General features: G+C 39.8%; 1 protein-coding gene across 7 annotated transcripts in view; it reads left to right on the forward strand.

Annotated features, from left to right (window-relative positions):
* The first annotated feature begins 1,935 nt into the window (after positions 1–1,935).
* The window catches only part of LOC142397747 (protocadherin alpha-C2-like), a 192,766-nt gene continuing 168,458 nt past the window's right edge, over positions 1,936–26,243 (forward strand). Inside the window, exon 1 of one of the 7 annotated variants that reach the window (XM_075481358.1) lies at positions 1,936–4,430. In XM_075481358.1, the coding sequence (XP_075337473.1) occupies positions 2,070–4,430 (2,361 nt within the window). In that variant the 5' untranslated portion in view covers positions 1,936–2,069. Of the gene's footprint in view, positions 4,431–5,370; positions 7,815–8,473; positions 10,989–12,898; positions 15,329–16,105; positions 18,614–19,471; positions 21,901–22,132; positions 24,601–26,243 lie in introns of those variants that run through there. The other 6 variants (XM_075481370.1, XM_075481363.1, XM_075481365.1 and 3 more) reach the window with 6 other exon arrangements.

Below are 26,243 nucleotides of genomic sequence, written 5' to 3' on the forward strand. Positions count from 1 at the left end.
TTAGCCCCCTTTCATATCACCACAAAGGGGATTTTTATAGTGCTTGTCTGCTGACAGACTAGCAGATGCGTGACACAGCAATGCAGCAGTGTGTAACAAAAAGACCAGAGCAACCACCAGCTGGCACACAAGCCGCCAACCACACACCTGTGTATTTCTATTCAGGCGTTTTGATTCCTTGGCATCCTCTTTGTTACAAAGAAGAAAAATAGAAATATTATCACAAACAATTAAAGCACAGTTTTAATTTCCTTAACAAGCATTATCCTGTTTGCAATACACGTCTTCACCTGCATTACCTTAACAGAAAATAATTATTTAGAAATGAATATGATTGTAAACGGGGAAACGTGTTTTATAGCTTAGAAAAGCAAGCGTGTTTAATTGCTTTATCGAACTGCAGACTTCACAGCTCCGACATCGCTCTCCCTCTGCTTTCCTCTGCGCTTGCTTCTCTTCAGCACCACGGCCAGCGACCTGCCTGGAGGAGCAGTGTTGTCATGGCAACGTGCCCCCAGTTCACTGGAGTATTGCCTGTAATTTGATATTCTGACAAGCCCCCCTCCCCCCTCACAGTGCAGCATCCACATCTTGCAGACATCAAATTATAATTATCGGAAAAATACTACCGCTATCCCTGCCTAATAATTATTTGTTTGAAAAAAAATAAAGGTGCTTTGAAATGGCCTGCGTTGCTGCAGCAAGGGTGAATATAGAATGATTTACAAAATGGGAGGGGGCCATGCAGCATGCGGCAGCGCTTGCGCACGCGCACGAACAGGCTTGGCCTAAATCCAGAACCAATACGTTGCAGAGGCAGGTGGGAGGGGTAAGAAGATGTGAGAATGCATGTAAGTCACCTTGTTTCAAAATTGATGGGAGTATAATAATTAATTTTTTTCTGTTTTTTTCCTGTCATCATTCATCGTGCATTTCACAAACACTGCTAAATTATTGTAAGAGTGGTGCCAAGAGGAATACGGCAAAATGACGTATGAACAATGTGTCGGACACGAGAGGGCTCATCATAGCTACACTTCCTGGTTTAATCCATACGATGTCGCTGTTCACCTCTGAAAAAGGATGAAGACTGTGGGAGTGTGCTGAGCTGACTACAGGGTGTGAGCAGCAAGAATGTGCATGTCACTGTCAGCGACATCATGAAAACATAACAAGTTAAAACTTTGTTATACATGACTGTCATTAAAAAGAAAAAAATCCAACAATCTTCTGAGGAGTTTTTCTGAGAATAACTGTCAGAAAAAGGAAAAAGAACAAGAGTGAATGTCCAGCGTTTTAATAGCAATAAAAACTAGGGGACATTTCAGTCACTGTACAGCATATACACTGAAAATCATATTTTTTTCTTTAACAGAACTATACTAGTTACAAGTGCGAAATGAAGGTTACACTAAGTTTTAGATAGTCTACCCACGTTGGGAATGTTTGGAAGAAATAAAACGTGTAATTACTGTCTCAACTAGTGGCATGAAATTTTTCAATATTAAAGCTAAATTATTATCTTGATTTTAGAATCAGAAAATGAAATAAAAACAACAAGTAAATCTGGTAATAGGACATTTAGGGAGTGGGGCCTAATAATCGGACATATGGACATTTCTGTTATATTTGTTGTACTTATCAAGGTTTGTTTAAAACAATATATCACGTACATAGTAACATTAACTGTAACTGGTAGCGGTATTACTTCTACTCAGAGTGACTGTTTCTAAATGCAGAGGTGGGGCAGTGTTACAATAAACTCACACACGCGAAACTGGAAGGAAAGGTTTTGTCTCTGCAGAATCGCAGCAGTGACAATGGGTGGCGCTGTTAGATTATAGATCTCTGCAGTGATGTGAGTGAAGGGACATCTTCCCTGCATGTGTGTTCAGTAGCAATCCAAAGAAAGAGGTTAAAGAACGGATTAAACTACCATCCCTCTCTTTCAGCAAGAATGATCGTCAACGCTAACATTTAATGTTAATTTTTAACAAGAAGAAACTCAAAATCTCAAAATATTTATTGAAGAATTTCAGACGGCCTATAAAAAGGCTTTTTGCCAAACAATGGGGATGACGGACACCAAAAGACAGTGGATGGATGTGTGGGTTTCTTTTTATCTGGCGCTGCTTATTGTAACGAAATTGGAAGGAATTTCGGCTCAAATACGGTATTCCGTTCAAGAGGAATTAAAACCAGGGACGGCAGTGGGAAATGTAGCAAAAGACCTTGGGCTAGATCTCGGGAAACTAGCAGACAGAAATCTTCGTTTCGTGTCAGGAACAAAGCAGGATCTGTTTAAGGTAAATCCGAGAGATGGAGTTTTATTTGTGAATCAGAGAGTAGACCGAGAGGAGCTGTGCGCAAAAACCGTTCCATGCGTCACAAATCTGAAAGCTGTTGTTGAAAACCCCCTCGAAATGCATCAGATCATAGTGGAGATTATGGATGTGAACGACAATTCGCCGAAATTCCCCGAAGAAAACTATACAATGGAGGTTCTGGAGTCCGCCGTAGTTGGGTCGCGATTTCAGATGGAAGGAGCACATGACTTGGATGTCGATTTAAATTCCATATATTCATACAAACTAAACCATAACCAGTATTTCCGGTTGGAAACTGAGGAGTTTGGGGAGGAAGGGAAGGTTCCCTTCTTAGTATTACAACGACCTTTAGATAGAGAACAGACTGCTCAACACTGGCTTCTACTAACAGCTACAGATGGAGGAAAACCATCAAAATCAGGTACTATAAATATCACTGTTATAGTGTCTGACATCAATGACAACTCTCCTGTGTGTGATAAGCAAAAATACACAATAGCAATCAAGGAAAACGCACCTGTTGGAACTTTTCTGTTGGCAGTAAATGCATCTGACTCAGATGAGGGGGTGAACGGTGAGATTGAATATTCTTTGAGGAGTAAACTAAGAGGGCTCTCACCTGAGCTGTTTGATCTGAATAGCAGAACGGGTAAACTGACACTGAAAGACCGCCTTGATTACGAAGAGAAGCAGGTTTACGAGATTAAGGTACTGGCTGCGGATAAAGGCGCCGTGTCTCTTTCCACACACTGCAACGTGGTTGTCAGAGTGGAAGACGTGAATGATAACAACCCCGAAATAGACATCACATCCCTATCAAGTCGCATTCCAGAAGATGCACCCCCTGGGACTGTGGTGGCCTTAATGGGAGTGACGGATCTAGACTCGGGTGTGAACGGACAGGTGGTGTGTAGTGTGCCACGTGATTTACCTTTTGACTTAAAACCATCACCTGACGGACAGTCATACTCTTTGGTCACCAAGGACTACCTGGATAAGGAAACAAGGCATATGTATAACATTACAATAACAGCAAAAGATTTGGGAAGCCCTGCACTGTCATCTACAAAGGTGATACAAGTAGATGTGCTGGATGTTAACGATAACAGTCCTTTATTCACTGAAAGCCCGTATACTTTTTATATACCTGAGAATAACAAACCAGGGATGTCAATTTTTTCAGTGAGTGCGAGTGATGCTGATGGAGGTGAAAATGCAGCAGTTATCTATTCACTTGACCGCAAGAATCCTGGCTCCACTATTGCTTCATTTTTAAATATAAACGAAGCAAATGGCACAATTTTAGCGCTGAAAAGTTTTGATTTTGAAACCTTGAAAACGTTCCAGTTCCACGTTGTTGCCACAGATTCTGGAACTCCGTCACTGAGCAGCAACGTCACAGTGAACGTGTTCATTCTGGATCAGAACGACAACGCTCCAGTCATCCTGTATCCAGTCAGCTCCAACGGTTCTGCTGAAGGTGTGGAGGAGATTCCCCGCAATGTGAACGCAGGACACTTGGTGACTAAAGTCAGAGCCTATGACGCTGATATAGGATATAACGGCTGGTTGCTGTTTTCACTGCAGGAAGTTACTGACCACAGTCTCTTTGGTTTGGACCGCTATACAGGACAGATCAGAACACATCGCTCATTCACAGAGACAGACGAGGCTGAGCATAAACTGGTCATACTGGTCAAAGACAATGGGAACGTTTCACTCTCAGCAACAGCTACTGTGATTGTCAAACTTGTGGAGCCCAAAGAGGCTTTTGCAGCTTCTGATGTTAAAAGTGCAGCAAAAGTAGACGAAGAGGACAATGTGACTTTATACCTGATGATAACTTTGGGCTCAGTTTCACTTCTTTTTCTCATCAGTATCATCGTGCTGATTGCAATGCAGTGCTCAAAATCCACAGACTATACTTCTAAATATCTGCAAGAGACTAATTATGATGGAACACTGTGTCACAGCATCCAGTACAGATCTGGAGACAAACGGTACATGTTAGTTGGACCCAGAATGAGTATAGGATCTACTATAGTCCCTGGCAGCCATGCTAATACACTAGTGCTACCTGACAGGAGAAGAACATCTGAAGAGGTAAATGCTTTTATCGTTCTCTTTAATGGCTTTCTTACAACATGAATTTGGTGTATAAATTATTGTTTGATTTGCGGTTTTGACTCTGCGGCTGTAAATTGCTCTGTCCATGGTGCTGAAAGGTTGTGTTGTGGGTACTGTGCAAAAAGATTGTCTATTTCTTCCTTCCTTTCTTTCCTTTTTTCTTTCTCTCAAGTAAATAGCAACTTTGCTTAAAACAATGATCACTGTACCTACGAGTATTCTTTTTCGTCGTGCTTATAGTTTTATTGAAAGTAATTTAATAATTCATTGGCCAAATTGTGCTGTGAAGCAGATCTACTCTGTGCCTAATGTCCTGTCTTACTTACTTTGACATTACATAAAAAAAAGAAAAAAATGTAAAGAGGATAAAGAGCATAAGATCGATTGAAATGTCCTAATTTTCTTAACTACTCATTGGGGTATGAAGAGCTGTGGAAAATATGTTTTATAGCTAAATCCCAGTAACTGGCAATGCCACACAGGTCCCATTGGATATGTGTATTTCCACCACTTATTAAAAAACCTTTTAAGTAGAAGCTTTGTTCTTTGTTAGACCTGTCTGGGAATAACACAACCAAGTCACGCACAGTTTGGGGGCTGCAGAGATGCACACGTAGTGCGTAGCTGACCAGCTGAAGGAGGCAGATCTAATGTCCTCCACAGAAGGAAATTTTGCTAAAGTGCTGGCAGAATGGAAGAGTGAAGGAATGCTTGTGGTTTCCTATCGTACTGTAATCCCGTTACCTCTTGGTGTCAGTGTGACCTAGACAATGGTAGTGTGCGTCATTTTTGTACAAGCCCTGCCCATCTCTTGATCATTTTTGACGAAGGTGGTGTAATGATGGAAAACAAATCGCAGGCTCTGTCAGACAAGATGGATTGCGTTTAATCTTTTTGCATGAAACTGATTATATGTGAGAGTCGGGAACTGTTCTAATTTGGCTGGCTCCATGAACAATTGCATCATTACATTTGCTTTAAAAAAAGCTGTGTAATATTTGTTACACAATGGGAGAACAAGGACAAAGGCGCCGAGTGAAATGCTGGTGGATCATCGGGTTTTTGTTGATGTGTTTTGAGGAACATATTTTAGCTCAGCTAAGATACTCGGTTCCAGAAAAACTTCAAGTCGGATCACCTATTGGAAATATTGCCAAGGATTTGGGGCTTGACATCAACACTTTGACAAGCAGGAGATTTCGTATTGTTTCGGGTCTATATCATGCTTTGTTTCAGTTAAATCAGAACAATGGAGTGTTGTATGTTGGACAAATTATGGACCGCGAAGAGCTCTGTGATGGAACAAATGTTTGTGTGATAAACCTGAAAATTGTAGTTGAAAGCCCACTGGAAATACATTATATTGGAGTGGAAATAATCGATGTTAATGACCATTCACCGACTTTTCCAGAGAACGAGCAGCGACTGGAAATAGCAGAAAATGCCCCTCCAGGTACTCGTTTCCAAATTCATGCAGCCAGAGATCCCGATGTTGGTACAAACTCAGTTCGACTTTATAAGTTAAGTCAAAATTATAATTTTGATATTGAAGTTAGAGACAGTGAAGAAGACAAAATACCATTTTTAGTGCTTAAAAAACCTTTAGATAGGGAGGAAAAAACCGAGCATGGTTTAATATTAACGGCTCTTGATGGAGGAAGTCCATCCAAATCTGGAGCCCTTCACTTAACGATCACTGTACTGGATGCGAATGACAATCGGCCTGTGTTCAGCAAAGATGTATATACTGTTTCATTAGAGGAAAATGCCTCAAGAGGAACTCTTTTAATCAAATTAAACGCTACAGACTTAGATGAAGGTTCTAACAGTGACATTGAATATACCTTTGGTAAAACACAAAAGAAAAAAGTGCACGACTTATTTGAATTAAATAGCGTCACTGGTGAGATTCGTGTCAAAGGGAATGTGGACTATGAAGAGACTGAAGTTTATAGATTAGATATGCAGGCTTCAGATAAAGGGCAGCCACCTTGGACAGCCGAAAGTAGAGTTGTGATAAAGATAAAAGACGTGAACGATAATAAACCAGGCATTGAAATAACTTCCTTGTCCAGCATAATCCCCGAGGATTCAAAACCTGGCACTGTTATCTCACTAATCAGTATCACAGACAAAGATTCTGGACTTAATGGAAAAGTTATTTGTAAGGTTTCGGAAGATGTTCCATTTGATTTGACACCATCTATAGAGGAAAACATGTACTCTCTTGTTTCAAAGGGGCGTTTAGATAGGGAAACCGTGTCATATTATGACATCACATTAACGGCCACTGACCACGGTGAACCTCAACTTTCAGCAGTGAAAACATTAAGCATTCAGGTGTCAGATGTAAATGACAATGTACCAGTTTTCAGTAAAAATCCACTGGAACTTTACTTGATGGAAAATAACACACCGGGAGCAGCAATTTTTGCTGTAAGTGCTACTGATAGTGATCTGAATGAAAACGCAGTAATAACATACCTCTTAGTGAGAGGTGATGGTACACAGGGTGACATGACATCTTTCCTAAATGTCAACTCAGAAAACGGACAAATATCTGCGCTGAAAAGTTTCAACTTTGAAACCCTGAAAACGTTCCAGTTCCACGTTGTTGCCACAGATTCTGGAACCCCGTCACTAAGCAGCAACGTCACAGTGAACGTGTTCATTCTGGATCAGAACGACAACGCTCCAGTCATCCTGTATCCAGTCAGCTCCAACGGTTCTGCTGAAGGTGTGGAGGAGATTCCCCGCAATGTGAACGCAGGACACTTGGTGACTAAAGTCAGAGCCTATGACGCTGATATAGGATATAACGGCTGGTTGCTGTTTTCACTGCAGGAAGTTACTGACCACAGTCTCTTTGGTTTGGACCGCTATACAGGACAGATCAGAACACATCGCTCATTCACAGAGACAGATGAGGCTGAGCACAAACTGGTCATATTGGTCAAAGACAATGGGAACGTTTCACTCTCAGCAACAGCTACTGTGATTGTCAAACTTGTGGAGCCCAAAGAGGCATTTGCAGCTTCTGATGTTACAAGTGCAGCAAAAGTAGATGAAGAGGACAATGTGACTTTATACCTGATGATAACTTTGGGCTCAGTTTCACTTCTTTTCCTCATCAGTATCATCGTGCTGATTGCAATGCAGTGCTCAAAATCCACAGACTATACTTCTAAATATCTGCAAGAGACTAATTACGATGGGACACTGTGTCACAGCATCCAGTACAGATCTGGAGACAAACGGTACATGCTGGTTGGACCCAGAATGAGTATAGGATCTACTATCGTTCCTGGCAGCCATGCAAATACACTTGTGCTACCTGATAGGAGGAAAGCATCTGAAGAGGTAAGGATTTCTTGTCTTCACCTGATTTCACCTGATCAGTAGAGTTTATGTTCAACAATTCGCTTAGTTACTCAACTGGTATGTCACACACACACACACACACACACACACACACACACAGGAGTAGTCTAACAAACCTATTTTGTACCATATGTAATGAATTGGTAGTTAAGAATGTTCCCATGCATTAACGTTCATTAACACAACATTTCAGAAATAACTTTTTCCATTAAATTCCAGTGGATATAGTCTTCAAGTCACATTTATATAATAGAGTTTAGCACACACTTCAAATGCTTCATTGTCATTCACTGACAATTGAATAGTGATATGTAACCTGACTAATGCAGACATGATGTTCACTGTTAACATAAGATTTGAAGGTTGTGGAGTCTTTTAATTGATCATCATACTGTAATTAAACAGAGGGGAAAAAAATGGCTTAATACGATGAATTCATCGTATAACTGTAGAAACTGGTTAACGAGGTCCTCTGTCTGAAAACAAGATTATGTTGCTGTTTATGTCGCGGTTTGCTTAAAAGTAGATCACGGTGTGTCAAGCCCACAAGGGGCCAGTATCCTATCAGGATATTTTAGTTCTGTTATAGCGTTGGCCCTGCCCCTTCCACAGAGGTTTTGTTCAGATGAAGACAACAGAGAAGAGTCGGAACCTTACGAAGCAAAGCCTGTGATTGTCATGAATACTCAAGAAAAGTGGAACCTAATTTAAATATAATATTTTGTGATTTAGAAAACTTCCCTTTCGTGCAAGGATCTTTTTCTGGATATCTTATTGAAAATATAAACCGAAACGATGGGAACAGAACGACAAAGACGACAAATGCAGTCATGGTGGGTAATCCTCATTTTTTCTGTGATGCTCGGATGTATGGAGCAGGTAACAGCCCAGATCAAATATTCAATTCCAGAGGAAGTAAATGCGGGATTTATCGTTGGTAACGTTGCCAAAGATCTTGGACTGGACATAATTTCATTGAAGGAAAGGCGATTTCGAATCGTTTCGGTAGCTGATGACGTTCAGTTTGAGGTAAATCAGAACAATGGTGTCCTATATGTGCACAAGATTATCGACAGAGAGGAGCTCTGTGAAAGTAGTTCTCCATGTTTGATTAACCTAAAAATGGTAGCTGAGAAACCCATGGAAATACATTATGTAGGTGTGGAAATTATTGACGTAAATGACAATTCACCCAGTTTTCAAGAAGCAGAGAAGATATTAGAAATTTCTGAGTCCACTCCTTCAGGCAAACGTTTCCAGCTGCCAACTGCCCGTGATCCAGATGTTGTCCTTAATACCGTACGTGCGTACAAATTGAACCTTAATGAACATTTCAGTTTACAAATTCGAGACAGAGGAGAGGACAAGATACCATTCATAGTCTTACAGAAGTCTCTGGATCGTGAAAAACAACATGAGCACAAATTAGTTCTGACAGCAGTTGACGGTGGAAATCCCCCTAGATCTGGGATTCTTAATGTCACAGTTATAGTCCTCGATTCAAATGATAACCATCCCACATTCAGCCAAGAAGTTTATTCCGTAACAATACCTGAAAATGTAGACGTGGATACCAGTGTCATTAAGGTCAATGCAACTGATCTGGATGACGGTGTGAACGGTGATATTGAATATTTGTTTGGTGGAGAACTTGATCCAAAATTATATGACATGTTTAGCTTAGATAAAGACAGTGGTGAAATTCGGGTAAAGGGAGAAATTGATTTTGAAAAGGCAGACATATATAAGTTGGACGTCCACGCAACGGACAAAGGACAACCTCCAATGAGTACTGATTGCAGGGTGATCATCAAGGTGCTGGACAAAAACGACAACAAACCTGAAATAGAGGTAACATCCCTCTCGAGATATGTATCAGAAGACTCAAAACCTGGAACTGTAGTTTCTTTAATCAGTGTCACAGACCAAGACTCAGGTTTAAATGGTAAAGTAATTTGCAGTCTTACAGATAATGTACCATTTGAATTAAAACCGTCGTTTCAAGATAACATGTACTCCTTAGTTGTAAAACAACGTTTGGATCGAGAATTCGTTTCGCATTATGACATCACAATGACAGCCGCAGACAGTGGTCAGCCTCCTCTGTCCACATTCAAAACTCTGAGTATTGATGTATCAGATGTGAATGATAATGTGCCAGAGTTTTTACACAATCCTCTTGAACTTTATCTGACGGAAAATAATATCCCCGGAAACCCGATATTTTCTGTTTCTGCTTCGGATAAAGACTTGACCGAAAACTCGGCTCTAACTTATCAAATCATTAGGCAGGGGAACAGTCAATTGGAAATTGCGGCATGGTTGAATATTAATGCGGAAAATGGACAAATATCTGCTCTGAAAAGTTTCGACTTTGAAACCCTGAAAACGTTCCAGTTCCACGTTGTTGCCACAGATTCTGGAACTCCGTCACTGAGCAGCAACGTCACAGTGAACGTGTTCATTCTGGATCAGAACGACAACGCTCCAGTCATCCTGTATCCAGTCAGCTCCAACGGTTCTGCTGAAGGTGTGGAGGAGATTCCCCGCAATGTGAACGCAGGACACTTGGTGACTAAAGTCAGAGCCTATGACGCTGATATAGGATATAACGGCTGGTTGCTGTTTTCACTGCAGGAAGTTACTGACCACAGTCTCTTTGGTTTGGACCGCTATACAGGACAGATCAGAACACATCGCTCATTCACAGAGACAGACGAGGCTGAGCATAAACTGGTCATACTGGTCAAAGACAATGGGAACGTTTCACTCTCAGCAACAGCTACTGTGATTGTCAAACTTGTGGAGCCCAAAGAGGCTTTTGCAGCTTCTGATGTTAAAAGTGCAGCAAAAGTAGATGAAGAGGACAATGTGACTTTATACCTGATGATAACTTTGGGCTCAGTTTCACTTCTTTTCCTCATCAGTATCATCGTGCTGATTGCAATGCAGTGCTCAAAATCCACAGACTATACTTCTAAGTATCTACAAGAGACTAATTACGATGGGACACTGTGTCACAGCATCCAGTACAGATCTGGAGACAAACGGTACATGTTGGTTGGACCCAGGATGAGTATAGGATCTACCATCATGCCGGGCAGTAACGGCAACACTTTGATATTACCTGACAGAAGGCAGACATCTGTAGAGGTAAGGGCTTGAAAATATATCTGCATATGTCAATATCCATTTCTCCTGCATTGTTAATGTTTTATTTTCTGACTCATAAAACACTATATATTAAACCTCCAGAATACTACCAAACAGGCTAGACAAATCTGGACCATATTGTAGGTCTAATCAATGGGGATTATAATATTTAGGCTGTGGGTGGTCAGTCTCTTGTATATTCTTATACAAAACGCTCTTTGGTTGTTTTGATTCTTTCCATAAAAAGAGATGTAACAAGTTGAGCAAATTGATTATTTTTCTCTTTTGTCATGATGACAATGTCTATATCACTGACAATTTTTTCTTCATACGTCATAATACTTCTCACTTTAAAGCTCTTTATACTCATGGTTTGCAACATTTAAAGAGATAGTATCATTTTTGTCTTTTCTTTCTTGACAATGGTGATTATTGTTGCATTGAATTTGCTTTTAATTTACATATCCCACAATAAACAAGTCATTTTCAAGGTTAGGTTTGATATCCTGTTTCTGTTGAACCGTATGGGACTGTAAAACTTTGGTCACGTAAAATGTTTGGTTCAAATTGTTTTGAGTGGAACTGAATGTAATTTCGAATAGATTGTCCTCATCCTTTTCATAAATCTTTTTCTTTTCTTCCTTTTTTTGGTCATGCAGACCTCACTTTAAAACCAAATTTAACCTAAATCTAACCTTAAATCTAAATAAATTAGATTGAATCAAATTCACATTTCTTAAGTTTTCTGAATTACAAGCCAACTAATCCTTCAATTCGACCAACAACAGTAGCTATGTGGCTGCAGGAGTAAACTCAACAAAGAAGACTGAGCTACTTCAAACATGGATATATTCAAGCAAACAGAAATATAGTTGAAGATTTGACAACATCAACCTTTCATGAACAATTTTTAACTTGAACACGAAAGCACTCCAACGACAGTAAACATAATGCAATCACAGGAGGTGTCCGTTCAACACGGCATCACCAAAAGGGTGAGGAAGTAAATCAGTACTGTAGATCAATTTAATATTTTGGCTCCAAACTACTACGAGACCCAATGATTACAATTTCAATCATTTTTTAAGATGAATTTGAATTAGTGAGGAATGCGTTGATTTGCAGTTTTGTGCTAGTTGTTTGACTTGATGAATAACACGTCTTCCTTTGCAATTGCAGAAGTAAATGTCATGAAAGTGTGATTTTATTGTAAAATGTGCCACTTTGTCAAGTCACTATGGATGAATCAAAATCCTAGAATACTTTTTTTCTCTATTTCCAGTGTGCCTCTTGGTTTCCTTCATAGAGGTCCTGCTCGTTACTCATACATGACTACCTAGTGGATTACTTCTATTATTTCCTTATTTTTGGAGCCCGCTGCACACATTTGTACAGCTGGTGGCATTCAGCAGCAAGTATGATGCATTGTAGTTGTCTAAATCAAATAATAATCTAAGCATAAATGTCACACTTTGTTTATTCATTTATTCATTTATTATGAGACCTTTTCTGTTTCACGTTTGAAAGCCTTTTCAAAACACAGAGAATCTCCAGGGCTAAAATCTCCGTTAATCAGGCTTGACCAAATTTCTGTAGTCTCCCTTTCTCCAGGGTTGGCAAACACAATTCATCTGAAGACATTTGACGCATATTTTGATTGGAAAAAATATAAACAACTTGATCATTTTCTTCTTTTTTAAGAAAACAAACTACTTGGGATTCAGTTTGTCATTTGTTTAATAAGAACATTTGTATTTATAACCTTGTCCAACTGAAATAGCCTCTGGGTGTCAGTATTACACTGAGAAACTGAACGACACTTTGTCCATCCCCTGACAAACCTTTTGTTTGCATTTGAAAGAAGCAGCCATTGGAAACGATTTAGCCTCCCGATTGCATCGTGTTGTGCGATTTATGAATTCACAACTCACAATGGAATTCATAGCCAATGATGTGAATTAATGTAGCTCTCTTGTTGGATAATGATGGAGATCGAAATAAAAAGTGGAAGAAGGAATTTCTTCTGGTTTGCTTTGCCATTGGCGTTTCTGCTTTTTGACGGGAAACAGGCTTTGGCCGAAACAAGATACTCTGTTGCAGAAGAGGTGAGGGTTGGAACTGTCGTGGGAAATGTTGCGAAGGACCTTGGCCTTGATATCACCTTTCTGACTAACCGACGGTTCCGCGTTGTGTCTGAAAATGAAAAGGCATTTTTTGATGTTCACCCGGACAGTGGCGATCTTTATGTTCTGAAGAAAATCGACAGAGAGCAGCTTTGTCAGGGAGGTGGTGCATGTCTAATAGAGCTGAAGATCATAGTGGAAAACCCTCTGGAAATACAATATGTGGTTGTGGAAATTACCGATGTCAACGATCATTCACCTAGTTTTCCTGAAAAACAGCAGACGTTTGAAATAGCTGAACATACGTTGCCAGGACGGCGATTCCAGCTGCACACTGCGCGTGATCCTGATGCTGGAATTAACTCTATTCGTGCCTACACATTAACGTCAAACGATCACTTTGAAATAGACATTCGCCTTAGTGATGATGACAAAATACCGTTTTTAGTGCTGAAGAAGACGTTAGACAGAGAACAAAGAAGCAAGCACTTTCTGTATGTCACAGCTGTTGATGGAGGTAAACCTCCAAGATCAGGTTCACTGAATGTTTCCATTATTGTTCTTGATAGTAATGATAATCGTCCAACATTTAGCCGAGAGACTTACAACATTGAATTAGAAGAAAATGTTCCAGTTGGTACAACAATATATAAAATGAATGCCTCTGATCCAGATGAAGGTACAAATAGCGAAATTGAATACAGTCTCGGAAAAACTCTTAAGAAAAAAGTCTATGATATATTTGAGCTGGATAGAAAAAGCGGGGAGATAAGTGTAAAAGGAGTAGTGGACTATGAGGAAAACGACGTTTATAAACTAGACATTGAGGCATCAGATAAAGGAACGCCCCCATTAACGGGCGAATGTAGAGTTATCATAAAGATAAAAGATGTAAATGATAATCCACCAGAGATTGAAATCACATCACTGTCAAATACAGTGTCTGAAGATTCAAAGCCTGGCACATTGATTTCTCTCATCAGTGTGCGAGATAAAGACGCGGGCGTCAATGGAAAAATCATTTTAAGCATAACCCCAGACAGCCCATTTGAATTAAAGCCATCCTACAAAGAGAATGTATATTCAGTTGTAACGAATACATTTTTAGATCGAGAGGAGGTGTCTCAATATGAAATAACGATAAAAGCAATTGACTGTGGTGAGCCTCCGTTGTCTACTTATAAAACTCTGAGCATTGAGATTTCAGATGTTAATGACAACAGTCCACACTTCTCCCAAAGCCCGTTGTACGTTTACCTCGCAGAAAATAACGTTGCTGGAGAGTCAATATTCTCTGTAAGCGCAACAGACAATGATTTGAGTGATAATGCAGCGGTTTCATACCATATTCTAAGCGAAGGGAACCAAAACAACATAATGTCCTTCCTAAATGTAAATTCAGAAAATGGACGAATATCTGCTCTGAAAAGTTTCGACTTTGAAACCCTGAAAACGTTCCAGTTCCACGTTGTTGCCACAGATTCTGGAACTCCGTCACTGAGCAGCAACGTCACAGTGAACGTGTTCATTCTGGATCAGAACGACAACGCTCCAGTCATCCTGTATCCAGTCAGCTCCAACGGTTCTGCTGAAGGTGTGGAGGAGATTCCCCGCAATGTGAACGCAGGACACTTGGTGACTAAAGTCAGAGCCTATGACGCTGATATAGGATATAACGGCTGGTTGCTGTTTTCACTGCAGGAAGTTACTGACCACAGTCTCTTTGGTTTGGACCGCTATACAGGACAGATCAGAACACATCGCTCATTCACAGAGACAGACGAGGCTGAGCATAAACTGGTCATACTGGTCAAAGACAATGGGAACGTTTCACTGTCAGCAACAGCTACTTTGATTGTCAAACTTGTGGAGCCCAAAGAGGCTTTTGCAGCTTCTGATGTTAAAAGTGCAGCAAAAGTAGATGAAGAGGACAATGTGACTTTATACCTGATGATAACTTTGGGCTCAGTTTCACTTCTTTTTCTCATCAGTATCATCGTGCTGATTGCGATGCAGTGCTCAAAATCCACAGACTATACTTCTAAATATCTACAAGAGACTAATTATGATGGGACACTGTGTCACAGCATCCAGTACAGATCTGGAGACAAACGGTACATGTTGGTTGGACCCAGAATGAGTATAGGATCTACTATTGTTCCTGGCAGCCATGCAAATACACTAGTGCTACCTGACAGGAGAAGAACATCTGAAGAGGTAAGCATGATTCATAACTCATACGGTTTACTAATTTTCTTTCCCCTACGCTCTTTCTGAAAGAAATGTGCTGTGTTTGTAAAACAACGTTTTTCACTTTTTTCTCTTTAACAAAAAGAGATTAACTATATGGTTCTCACCAAAGTCTTTGTTTTGCTTAATGTGTCCCTGCACTTTAAACTCTTACAAGCACTCTTATGTCATACCACTGTACTGGTGATTCTGGTCATGGTGGTGATTTTTATGTTGGGATTTATTCACTACTAACATAGTAATATAAGCAAAAGCCCTTTTTCCTTATGACACTTTTAAAAATAGAAGTTGCCGAATCTAGAAGATTTTGTTGCTGTCCGTGGTTCTGGAAGGTTTCTGCAAATATAGCAGTTTATCATAATAAACTGTATAAAAGATGTCTTTGACATACAAAGTAGCTATCGAAGTCTTCAGTGGTCACTGACGAGTGTGCAGCAACAACTGTACAAGTATCTACTTGTTTTATTTAATCTTGGTTTGGTTTTGTCATATCAGAAGCGCTTTGCAAACTGAAAGTTTAATTTATTGTGGAGTACCTCTTGGGATTAACTGTTGTATGTACTGTCGATGATGCTGATCAGCTGAATATTTTCGTATTTTCGTATTTTTATTTTTTAAATTATTATATATATTTTTTTTACTTGATGCGAGTTATAAGCATTCGGTGATCCACTAGGTGTCGGTGTTACACTAAGGAACAAGTAAAGCATTGGTTAAAACAGACTCTTCCCATTATATAGGATGTTATTCAGTTCAACGACAAAGAATGCCATCATTTTGGATTTGACCTGCGTCTTCTCCGCGTCCGGGGGTTTTATGGAATTTGATCTCAAGAAAATTGGAGGTATTTCAAGCAGAGAACAGTTGTAGACGCCATTTTCAATTTTTATGCCATGAAAGACAAAGGATAAAAAGAAAACAATGATGCCTTGGTCTCAAATGTTGTTATTTTCTTTGATCTTTTGCTACGGAGACCTGATTTTAGCCCAAATAAAATACTCGACTTCAGAAGAAGTGAAAGTGGGAGCTTTTATTGGAAATGTTGCCAAGGATCTAGGCCTCGATGCCAGTACACTGATAAAAAGGCGTTTTCGCATTGTTTCTGGAGCTCAGGACGCACTGTTGGAGGTAAACCCGAACAACGGGGTTTTGTATGTTCATAAAAAAATTGACCGTGAACAGCTGTGCGACAGAAATGGTGCCTGTTTATTAGATCTAAAAATTGTTGTTGAAAATCCACTCGAAGTCCACTATGTTACCGTAGAAATATTAGATGCCAACGACCATGCACCGAGTTTTGCCGAGGAAGAAAAGGTGATAGAAATAGCTGAAACGACCGTGCCAGGTGCACGATTTCAATTACCCGGAGCCCGTGATCCAGATATGGGAATAAATTCTGTCCAGCGTTATAAACTAAGTCAAAACGATAACTTTCATCTGGAAATTCGAGATAGGGGGGAGGACAAAATCCCTTTCCTAGTGCTCCAAAGACAATTAGACAGAGAACAGAAGACAAACCACAGCTTGATTTTAAGCGCTATAGATGGAGGGACACCTCCAAAATCAGCTAATCTAAATCTCACTGTAAGAGTTCTTGATAACAATGATAACAGGCCAATTTTTTCTCAAGAGGTTTATTCTGTTACATTGCAAGAAAATGTTGCAATAAATACGATTATAATAAAAATCCAAGCAAGTGATCTAGACGAGGGAACTAATGGGGATGTGGAGTATTCTTTTGGTGGTGATATTATTCCCAGTGTGTTGCAACTATTCAGTCTCGACAGGCATAAAGGTGAAATACGAGTTAATGGACATATTGACTATGAGACGGCCAATATTTACAAGTTAGACGTTCAAGCTTCTGACAAAGGTCAACCTCCGATGACAACTGACTGCAGAGTCATTATAAAGATTCAAGATGTAAATGATAATAAGCCAGAAATAGAGGTAACATCACTGTCCAACATGGTGCCAGAGGATTCAAAGCATGGGACCGTTGTTGCTCTTATAAGTGTTACAGACAGTGATTCTGGTTTAAATGGCAAAGTTGTATGTCGTTTGACAAAAAATGTACCATTTGAATTAAAACCATCATTTAAAGACAAGATGTATTCCTTAGTAACAAAAGAGACATTGGACAGGGAGAATGTGTCACATTATGACATTTCAATAACAGCTACGGACTGTGGTGACCCACCTCTTTCCACATTCAAAACTTTGAACATTCAAGTGTCAGATGTAAACGATAACTCTCCAGAGTTCTCTCACAGTCCAATAGAATTATATTTGACAGAAAACAACGTTCCTGCCTCATCTATATTTTCTGTGAGTGCATTTGACAAAGATTTAAACGACAACGCTGCTGTGTCCTATCGTATACTGAAAGGAGAAGGCGGTCATAATGACATGGCATCTTTTTTGAATATAAATGCTGACAACGGACAAATATCTGCGCTGAAAAGTTTCGACTTTGAATCCCTGAAAACGTTCCAGTTTCACGTTGTTGCCACAGATTCTGGAACTCCGTCACTAAGCAGCAACGTCACAGTGAACGTGTTCATTCTGGATCAGAACGACAACGCTCCAGTCATCCTGTATCCAGTCAGCTCCAACGGTTCTGCTGAAGGTGTGGAGGAGATTCCCCGCAATGTGAACGCAGGACACTTGGTGACTAAAGTCAGAGCCTATGATGCTGATATAGGATATAACGGCTGGTTGCTGTTTTCACTGCAGGAAGTTACTGACCACAGTCTCTTTGGTTTGGACCGCTACACAGGACAGATCAGAACACATCGCTCATTCACAGAGACAGACGAGGCTGAGCATAAACTGGTCATACTGGTCAAAGACAATGGCAACGTTTCACTCTCAGCAACAGCTACTGTGATTGTGAAACTTGTGGAGCCCAAAGAGGCTTTTGCAGCTTCTGATGTTAAAAATGCAGCAAAAGTAGACGAAGAGGACAATGTGACTTTATACCTGATGATAACTTTGGGCTCAGTTTCACTTCTTTTTCTCGTCAGTATCATCGTGCTGATTGCAATGCAGTGCTCAAAATCCACAGACTATACTTCTAAATATCTGCAAGAGACTAATTACGATGGAACACTGTGTCACAGCATCCAGTACAGATCTGGAGACAAACGGTACATGTTGGTTGGACCCAGAATGAGTATAGGATCTACCATTGTTCCTGGCAGTCATGCAAATACACTCATGCTTCCTGACAGGAGGAAAGCATCTGAAGAGGTAAGGCATGTTTTTTAAAGCCTTTGATTATTTCCAGTGTTCATTTTATTTTTTTATTTGACCATTAAGTTTTTCTGTTTGGCCATCCCCTGCATAATGTACACTCAATAGCTGTAACTGTTTGCTTGGCATCAGAAAGTAAGAGAAGAGTTCTCTGGATACCTTGGTTTTTGAGTTCAGTTGTTTTCAGCAAGCATGGCTATGTTTCTCGTAGACAGACTCTCTTTTTGTGTCTCTGAAACCTGTTCAGCAGTGTGTCTTGGGCAAACGAATAGGTAGAGTCCATTGTGTATCTATTTGCAAACACAGCAGTCTATTCGCTTCAGTGTGATCACTGCCCTTGGTGCTGAATCAATAACATTGTTTTTTTCCGTGAACATTTATTTTTTTATTACTTTGTGTTTGGAAATAGTTGGGCTGCATGTTACTAACCCGTCGGCTACGGGGAAGACTACTGTATGTTACTGCTTGTGATTGCTGTCCATGGTTCTGAAATATAGGTCAGCAATTAATAGAGTATCAAAGAAAAACCACCAATACCATTATTTAAATGATCAGTCAAGATCATTATTGGTCTGACTAAGGCTATTAGAAGGCAATAAAATTACGGAATAAACAGATATAAACACATTGTAAGAACCACTGATTTAAGAGCCGTTTTACGTGATCTATGTTGTCACAAGTAACAGGACATTCAAAACTATGTTATTTGTGCTTGGTATTGACCACTGGGTGTCACTAACAGAGAACCCATAACTATTCTGTCCCTCCCTTCACAACCCTTTCTTTGTCATCTCAGCGGAGCAACACATTTGAATCAAAAACGCCAGCCGACAAAAAAATACGTTGTTCCAGCTGTAAATATTCGAAACACAAAGGACTTTCATAATCGCTAATGTGGCTCGTGTGAGCATATCTGTTGTTGGATGACGATGGAGAACTATGCAAAAATTCGAAGGAGGAACTGCTCTTCGTTTGCATTATATTTGGCTCTTCTGCTTTTCTCAGGGCAAGACGCATCGGCTCAAATAAGATACTCTATTCCAGAGGAGGTAAAAGAAGAAAGTGTTGTTGGAAATGTTGCGAAGGATCTTGGCCTTGAGATCACATCATTGGCTGATCGACGGTTCCGTGTTGTATCTGGAAGTAAGGACCCTATTTTTGAAGTAAATGAGAATAATGGAGCATTGTACGTCAACAGTAACATTGACAGAGAGGAGCTCTGTCAAGGAAGCGGTGCTTGTTTAGTGGAGTTAAAAATTCTTGTTGAAAATCCTTTAGAAATACACTATGTAATTGTAGAAATCACTGATGTCAATGATCATTCTCCTAATTTCCCTGAAAAAGAGCAGACGTTTGAAATTGCAGAACAAACACTACCAGGGAAGAGATTTCAGTTGCACACTGCTCGTGATCCCGATTTTGGAATTAATTCTATTCGCACCTACACTTTAACCCCAAATGAATATTTTGAAATCAATATCCGTCAAAGTGATGCAGGAAATATACCATTTTTAGTTCTGAAGAAATCGTTAGACAGAGAAAAAAAGACCAAACACACCTTACTGGTTACAGCAGTTGATGGAGGTAAACCTCCAAGATCAGGTACGCTAAATGTTTCCATTGTTGTTCTCGACAGTAATGACAATCGCCCTATATTTACACAAGATAATTACCAGCTGTCGATAAAAGAAAACATTCCTTTCGGTACTTCAGTGTTTAGAATGAATGCGACAGATCTCGATGAAAACACTAATGGCCAAGTAGAGTACAGGCTTGGAAAAACCTTGTCACGGAAAGTGTATGATATTTTTGAACTGGACAAATTAACGGGAGACATTTTAGTAAAAGGTCCAATAGACTACGAAGAAAACGACGTCTATGAACTGGATATTGAGGCATCGGATAAAGGAACGCCTCCATTAACGGGTGAGTGTCGAGTAACCATAAAAACTATAGACGTTAACGATAATCCACCAGAAATAGAAATCACATCATTATCCAAAACAGTGTCTGAAGACTCTAAGCCGGGGACAGTAATTTCGCTAATTAGTTTGGCGGATAGAGATTCTGGTGTAAATGGAAAAATAATATCAACCATTATCAATGAGGTACCTTTCGAATTGAAGCCCTCTTATAAAGAAAACACATATTCAGTTATTACGATGGACATTTTAGATCGAGAGGAAGTTTCAAGTTATGAAATAATGATAAAGGCCACTGACTGTGGTGAGCCTCCATTATCTACTTATAAAACTCTGAGCATTGAGATTTCAGATGTAAATGACAACAGTCCAAACTTCTCCCAAAGCCCGTTGTACATTTACCTTACAGAAAACAACGTTGCCGGAGAGTCAATATTCTCCGTAAGCGCAATAGATAATGATTTGAATGACAATGCAGCGGTCTCATATCGTATTCTAAGAGAAAGGAATCAAATCGACATAATGTCCTTCCTAAATATAAATTCGGAAAATGGACAAATATCTGCTCTGAAAAGTTTCGACTTTGAAACCCTGAAAACGTTCCAGTTCCACGTTGTTGCCACAGATTCTGGAACTCCGTCACTAAGCAGCAACGTCACAGTGAACGTGTTCATTCTGGATCAGAACGACAACGCTCCAGTCATCCTGTATCCAGTCAGCTCCAACGGTTCTGCTGAAGGTGTGGAGGAGATTCCCCGCAATGTGAACGCAGGACACTTGGTGACTAAAGTCAGAGCCTATGACGCTGATATAGGATATAACGGCTGGTTGCTGTTTTCACTGCAGGAAGTTACTGACCACGGTCTCTTTGGTTTGGACCGCTATACAGGACAGATCAGAACACATCGCTCATTCACAGAGACAGACGAGGCCGAGCATAAACTGGTCATACTGGTCAAAGACAATGGCAACGTTTCACTCTCAGCAACAGCTACTGTGATTGTCAAACTTGTGGAGCCCAAAGAGGCTTTTGCAGCATCTGATGTTAAAAGTGCAGCAAAAGTAGATGAAGAGGACAATGTGACTTTATACCTGATGATAACTTTGGGCTCAGTTTCACTTCTTTTCCTCATCAGTATCATCGTGCTGATTGCAATGCAGTGCTCAAAATCCACAGACTATACTTCTAAGTATCTACAAGAGACTAATTACGATGGAACACTGTGTCACAGCATCCAGTACAGATCTGGAGACAAACGGTACATGTTGGTTGGACCCAGAATGAGTATAGGATCTACTATTGTTCCTGGCAGCCATGCAAACACACTAGTGCTACCTGACAGGAGACGTCCATCTGGGGAGGTAAGACTTTAAGAGCGACATTTTATATAAATATTTTATTATTTCATGACTGTAATTGATTTTACATAGAGAACAGTGACAGAAACAACTCAAAAAAACAAAATAAATTTTCCCATAATAATTACCTCTTGGTGTCACCATTACACCGTCGGAAAACCACAGACACCGTCCCTCCCCTTTAAAGGCTATTGTTTCCTAGTGAGCAGGGCAAGTGAGGTTTTATTTCTGCACCAGCCGATGGACGGACGATTTGCGATTTGCGAATATGTGATACAAAATAACTTTAATATGAAAAATCGTTTGTGGAAGTAAGGGCCTGTTGTGTCTCTGTGTTTTTGGATAACGATGGAAAATGCTACAAATGCACGTGCGAGGACCTTCTTCTGGTTTGCTTTTCATTTGGCCTTACAGCTGCTTTGTGGGAAACAGGTTTTTGCTCAGATACGGTACTCTGTTCCAGAAGAGGTAAAAGACGGAACTGTTGTTGGAATGATTGCTAAAGATCTTGGCCTTGATATCACCTCTTTAACTGAGCGACGTTTCCGTGTTGTATCTGGAACCAAGGACGCATTTTTTGAGGTAAACCAGAACAATGGGGCTCTCTATGTCCACAAGAAAATCGACAGAGAGGAGCTCTGTCAAGGAAGTGGTGCATGTTTGATGGAGCTTAAGATTCTTGTTGAAAACCCGTTGGAAATGCATTATGTGATCGTGGAAATTACTGATGTTAACGACCACTCCCCTAGTTTTCCTGAGAAACAGCAGACATTTGAAATAGCTGAACATACGTTGCCAGGAAGGCGATTCCAGCTGCACACTGCTCGTGACCCTGATGCAGGAATTAACTCCATTCGCACCTACACACTGACGTCAAATGATCACTTTCAAATAGATATTCGTCAAAGTGATGACGACAAAATACCGTTTTTAGTGCTGAAAAAGTCATTAGACAGAGAGCAAAAATACAAACATTCGCTTGTGGTAACAGCAGTAGATGGAGGTAAACCTCCAAAATCAGGGAGACTAAATGTTTCCATTGTTGTTCTTGACAGTAATGACAACCGTCCAATGTTTAGTCAGGAGATGTACGAAATTATACTCCGAGAAAACGTTCAAGTTGGTACTATAGTACTTAAAATGAATGCGAGTGATCCGGATGACGGCACAAATGGAGAGATTGAATACAGCCTAGGAAAAACGTTAAAACGAAATGTGTATGATACTTTTGAATTGGACAAAGTAACTGGAGAAATTAGAGTCAAAGGAGGAGTGGATTATGAAGAATATGACGTTTATAAACTTGATGTTGAAGCATCCGACAAAGGAGCACCCCCTCTGACGGGAGAGTGTCGGGTCATCATAAAAATAAAAGATGTGAATGACAATCCACCAGAGATTGAAATCACATCACTGTCAAATACAGTGTCTGAAGACTCAAAACCTGGCACTGTTATTTCACTTCTAAGTGTAACGGATAAAGATTCTGGAGTCAATGGAAAAATAATTGCAACCTTATTCTCTAACGGGCCTTTTGAATTAAACCCATCATACAAAGAAAACATATATTCAGTTGTCACTAAAGGTCTTTTAGATCGAGAAGAAATATCTAATTTTGAAATGACAATAAAAGCCACTGACTGTGGAGAGCCACCCTTGTCCAGTTCCAAAACTCTCAGTATTCAGATCTCTGACGTAAATGATAACAGTCCACACTTCTCCCAAAGCCCATTAAACTTTTACCTTACAGAAAATAACGTCGCTGGAACGCCAATATTCTCTGTAAGCGCGACGGATGGGGATGTGAACGAAAATGCAGCTATTACGTATCATATCGTGAGAGAAGGGAGGCCAAACGAGATAATGTCTTTCCTAAATGTGAACTCTGATGACGGACAAATATCTGCTCTGAAAAGTTTTGACTTTGAAACCCTGAAAACGTTCCAGTTCCACGTTGTTGCCACAGATTCTGGAACTCCGTCACTGAGCAGCAACGTCACAGTGAACGTGTTCATTCTGGATCAGAACGACAACGCTCCAGTCATCCTGTATCCAGTCAGCTCCAACGGTTCTGCTGAAGGTGTGGAGGAGATTCCCCGCAATGTGAACGCAGGACACTTGGTGACTAAAGTCAGAGCCTATGACGCTGATATAGGATATAACGGCTGGTTGCTGTTTTCACTGCAGGAAGTTACTGACCACAGTCTCTTTGGTTTGGACCGCTATACAGGACAGATCAGAACACATCGCTCATTCACAGAGACAGACGAGGCTGAGCATAAACTGGTCATACTGGTCAAAGACAATGGGAACGTTTCACTCTCAGCAACAGCTACTGTGATTGTCAAACTTGTGGAGCCCAAAGAGGCTTTTGCAGCTTCTGATGTTAAAAGTGCAGCAAAAGTAGATGAAGAGGACAATGTGACTTTATACCTGATGATAACTTTGGGCTCAGTTTCACTTCTTTTTCTCATTAGTATCATCGTGCTGATTGCAATGCAGTGCTCAAAATCCACAGACTATACTTCTAAATATCTACAAGAGACTAATTATGATGGAACACTGTGTCACAGCATCCAGTACAGATCTGGAGACAAACGGTACATGTTGGTTGGACCCAGAATGAGTATAGGATCTACTATTGTTCCTGGCAGCCACGCAAATACACTAGTGCTACCTGACAGGAGGCATGCTTCTGCAGAGGTAAGACTTTAAGAACAAAATTTTCTTTAATCATGTTCTCATTTCGTATCTGTAATATATTTTGCACTAAGAGCAGTCACAAAAACAGTTCAAATGAAACTCAAACATATATGCTAAGTAGCATGGGGAGAGAAAAAAAAAACTCGTTTCAGTAATAAACAGAAAACTTTTACCATGATGCTTCATCGGCAGATCATGGAAGAGGCAAAACAGGAGACAACAATTTCTACAATTCAAACGTTTCATTATATTATATTGTAAAGTACACATTTTCACGATCCAAGTAAACACTTTAGAATGAACCAGGAAATACCTTATACATCTTTTTCACACACCCTCTGTAACCATAGTTACATAACAAAACACAGACCCCTATTCTCCTAATATGGCAGACCCAGCTGCAAGTACTTATAATTTATCAACGGTGCAGTGTTGCCAAGATTTAACATTCGTTTTTACAAATTTTCTCAGAAGCTGAGACATGTAGACTGTGATAACATTTTGATCACACAATCTCTGCCAGAAGTTAAACAGTCGACAAAAGTCTGCACACTATTAAATGCAAAAGAGAACATGAAATCGCAAATGCCTCAAAAGATTCTGCCTAATATTATAATAAACCTTTCATATGGTTATACATTTATTAACTATTTCCCATGTAAAACACAACATTGCAGGTATATTTTTAAGTTTGAAGCATACATTGACTTTCCAGTTTTACCATTAAACTATGTTTGATATTGGAAGGAAAACTTTACAAGTATCTGGGTTTGTTATCGATGTGGCTGAAAGGAATGAAAGCATATTTATATACTTTGAGGTGAGCAGCTTATCAACGTGCAAAGTAATATATATATACATATTTTAAATGGGAGTAGACAGAAGGCAAATTCTATGTAAAGATAACAGTTTTATCAAACGACTTATTGTATTGAGGAAAGTTTTCTGTATCCCACTGTAGTAGGACACGTGACTGTTAACTGGTGAATATCTGTTGCAGTTTTGCTCTCGCAACTCGTACAGCTGGGAATTTGTTCTCTGAGTCGAGGGGACGTATGTGCGGTCGGGGATAAGCCTAAAGATTTTTTCTTAGGCTCACATCATAATTGATCAGTGATTGTGTGAATTCTTTTATTGACGTGTGCAAAAATATTGTGGCGCTCTCTGCTCTGACCTTATCACAGTATGTTGATTTTTTTTCACACCGTTGTCTTTTATTTTATTTATTTTTTTATTTTTACTGTACTATTTACACACTCACAAGATAATTATTATTCATTGTTCCATCTTAAACGACTGCAACAGTTGTCGAAGAATCTTATTGTTCGGCAGCGTATTGGCAACAATATTTTATACCAATCTTCCAGTTAAAATTAATTTGGCACCATATTTCCTTACTGTTGATATTATGTTTGCATCTGGAGCATCATGCAAGGAGCTTGATTAGGAAATACAGATTGACAGAACCTGGCGTAAAAACTATATTTTTGACGAAAAGATATCCCTCTCCATGGTGCTGAATAACATCGTCTTTACTTTTTCCAAGAAAAAAAACATTTGAAAAGTTGACACACTCTTATTCTAAAAAGTTAGAGTTGGTATTTTTTAAGGACACTTTGAACAAAATAGTCTTAAAGTGTTAC

Source organism: Odontesthes bonariensis, chromosome 13 (assembly GCF_027942865.1).
Source record: "Odontesthes bonariensis isolate fOdoBon6 chromosome 13, fOdoBon6.hap1, whole genome shotgun sequence".
In the NCBI taxonomy this organism is placed as follows: Eukaryota; Metazoa; Chordata; class Actinopteri; order Atheriniformes; family Atherinopsidae; genus Odontesthes; species Odontesthes bonariensis.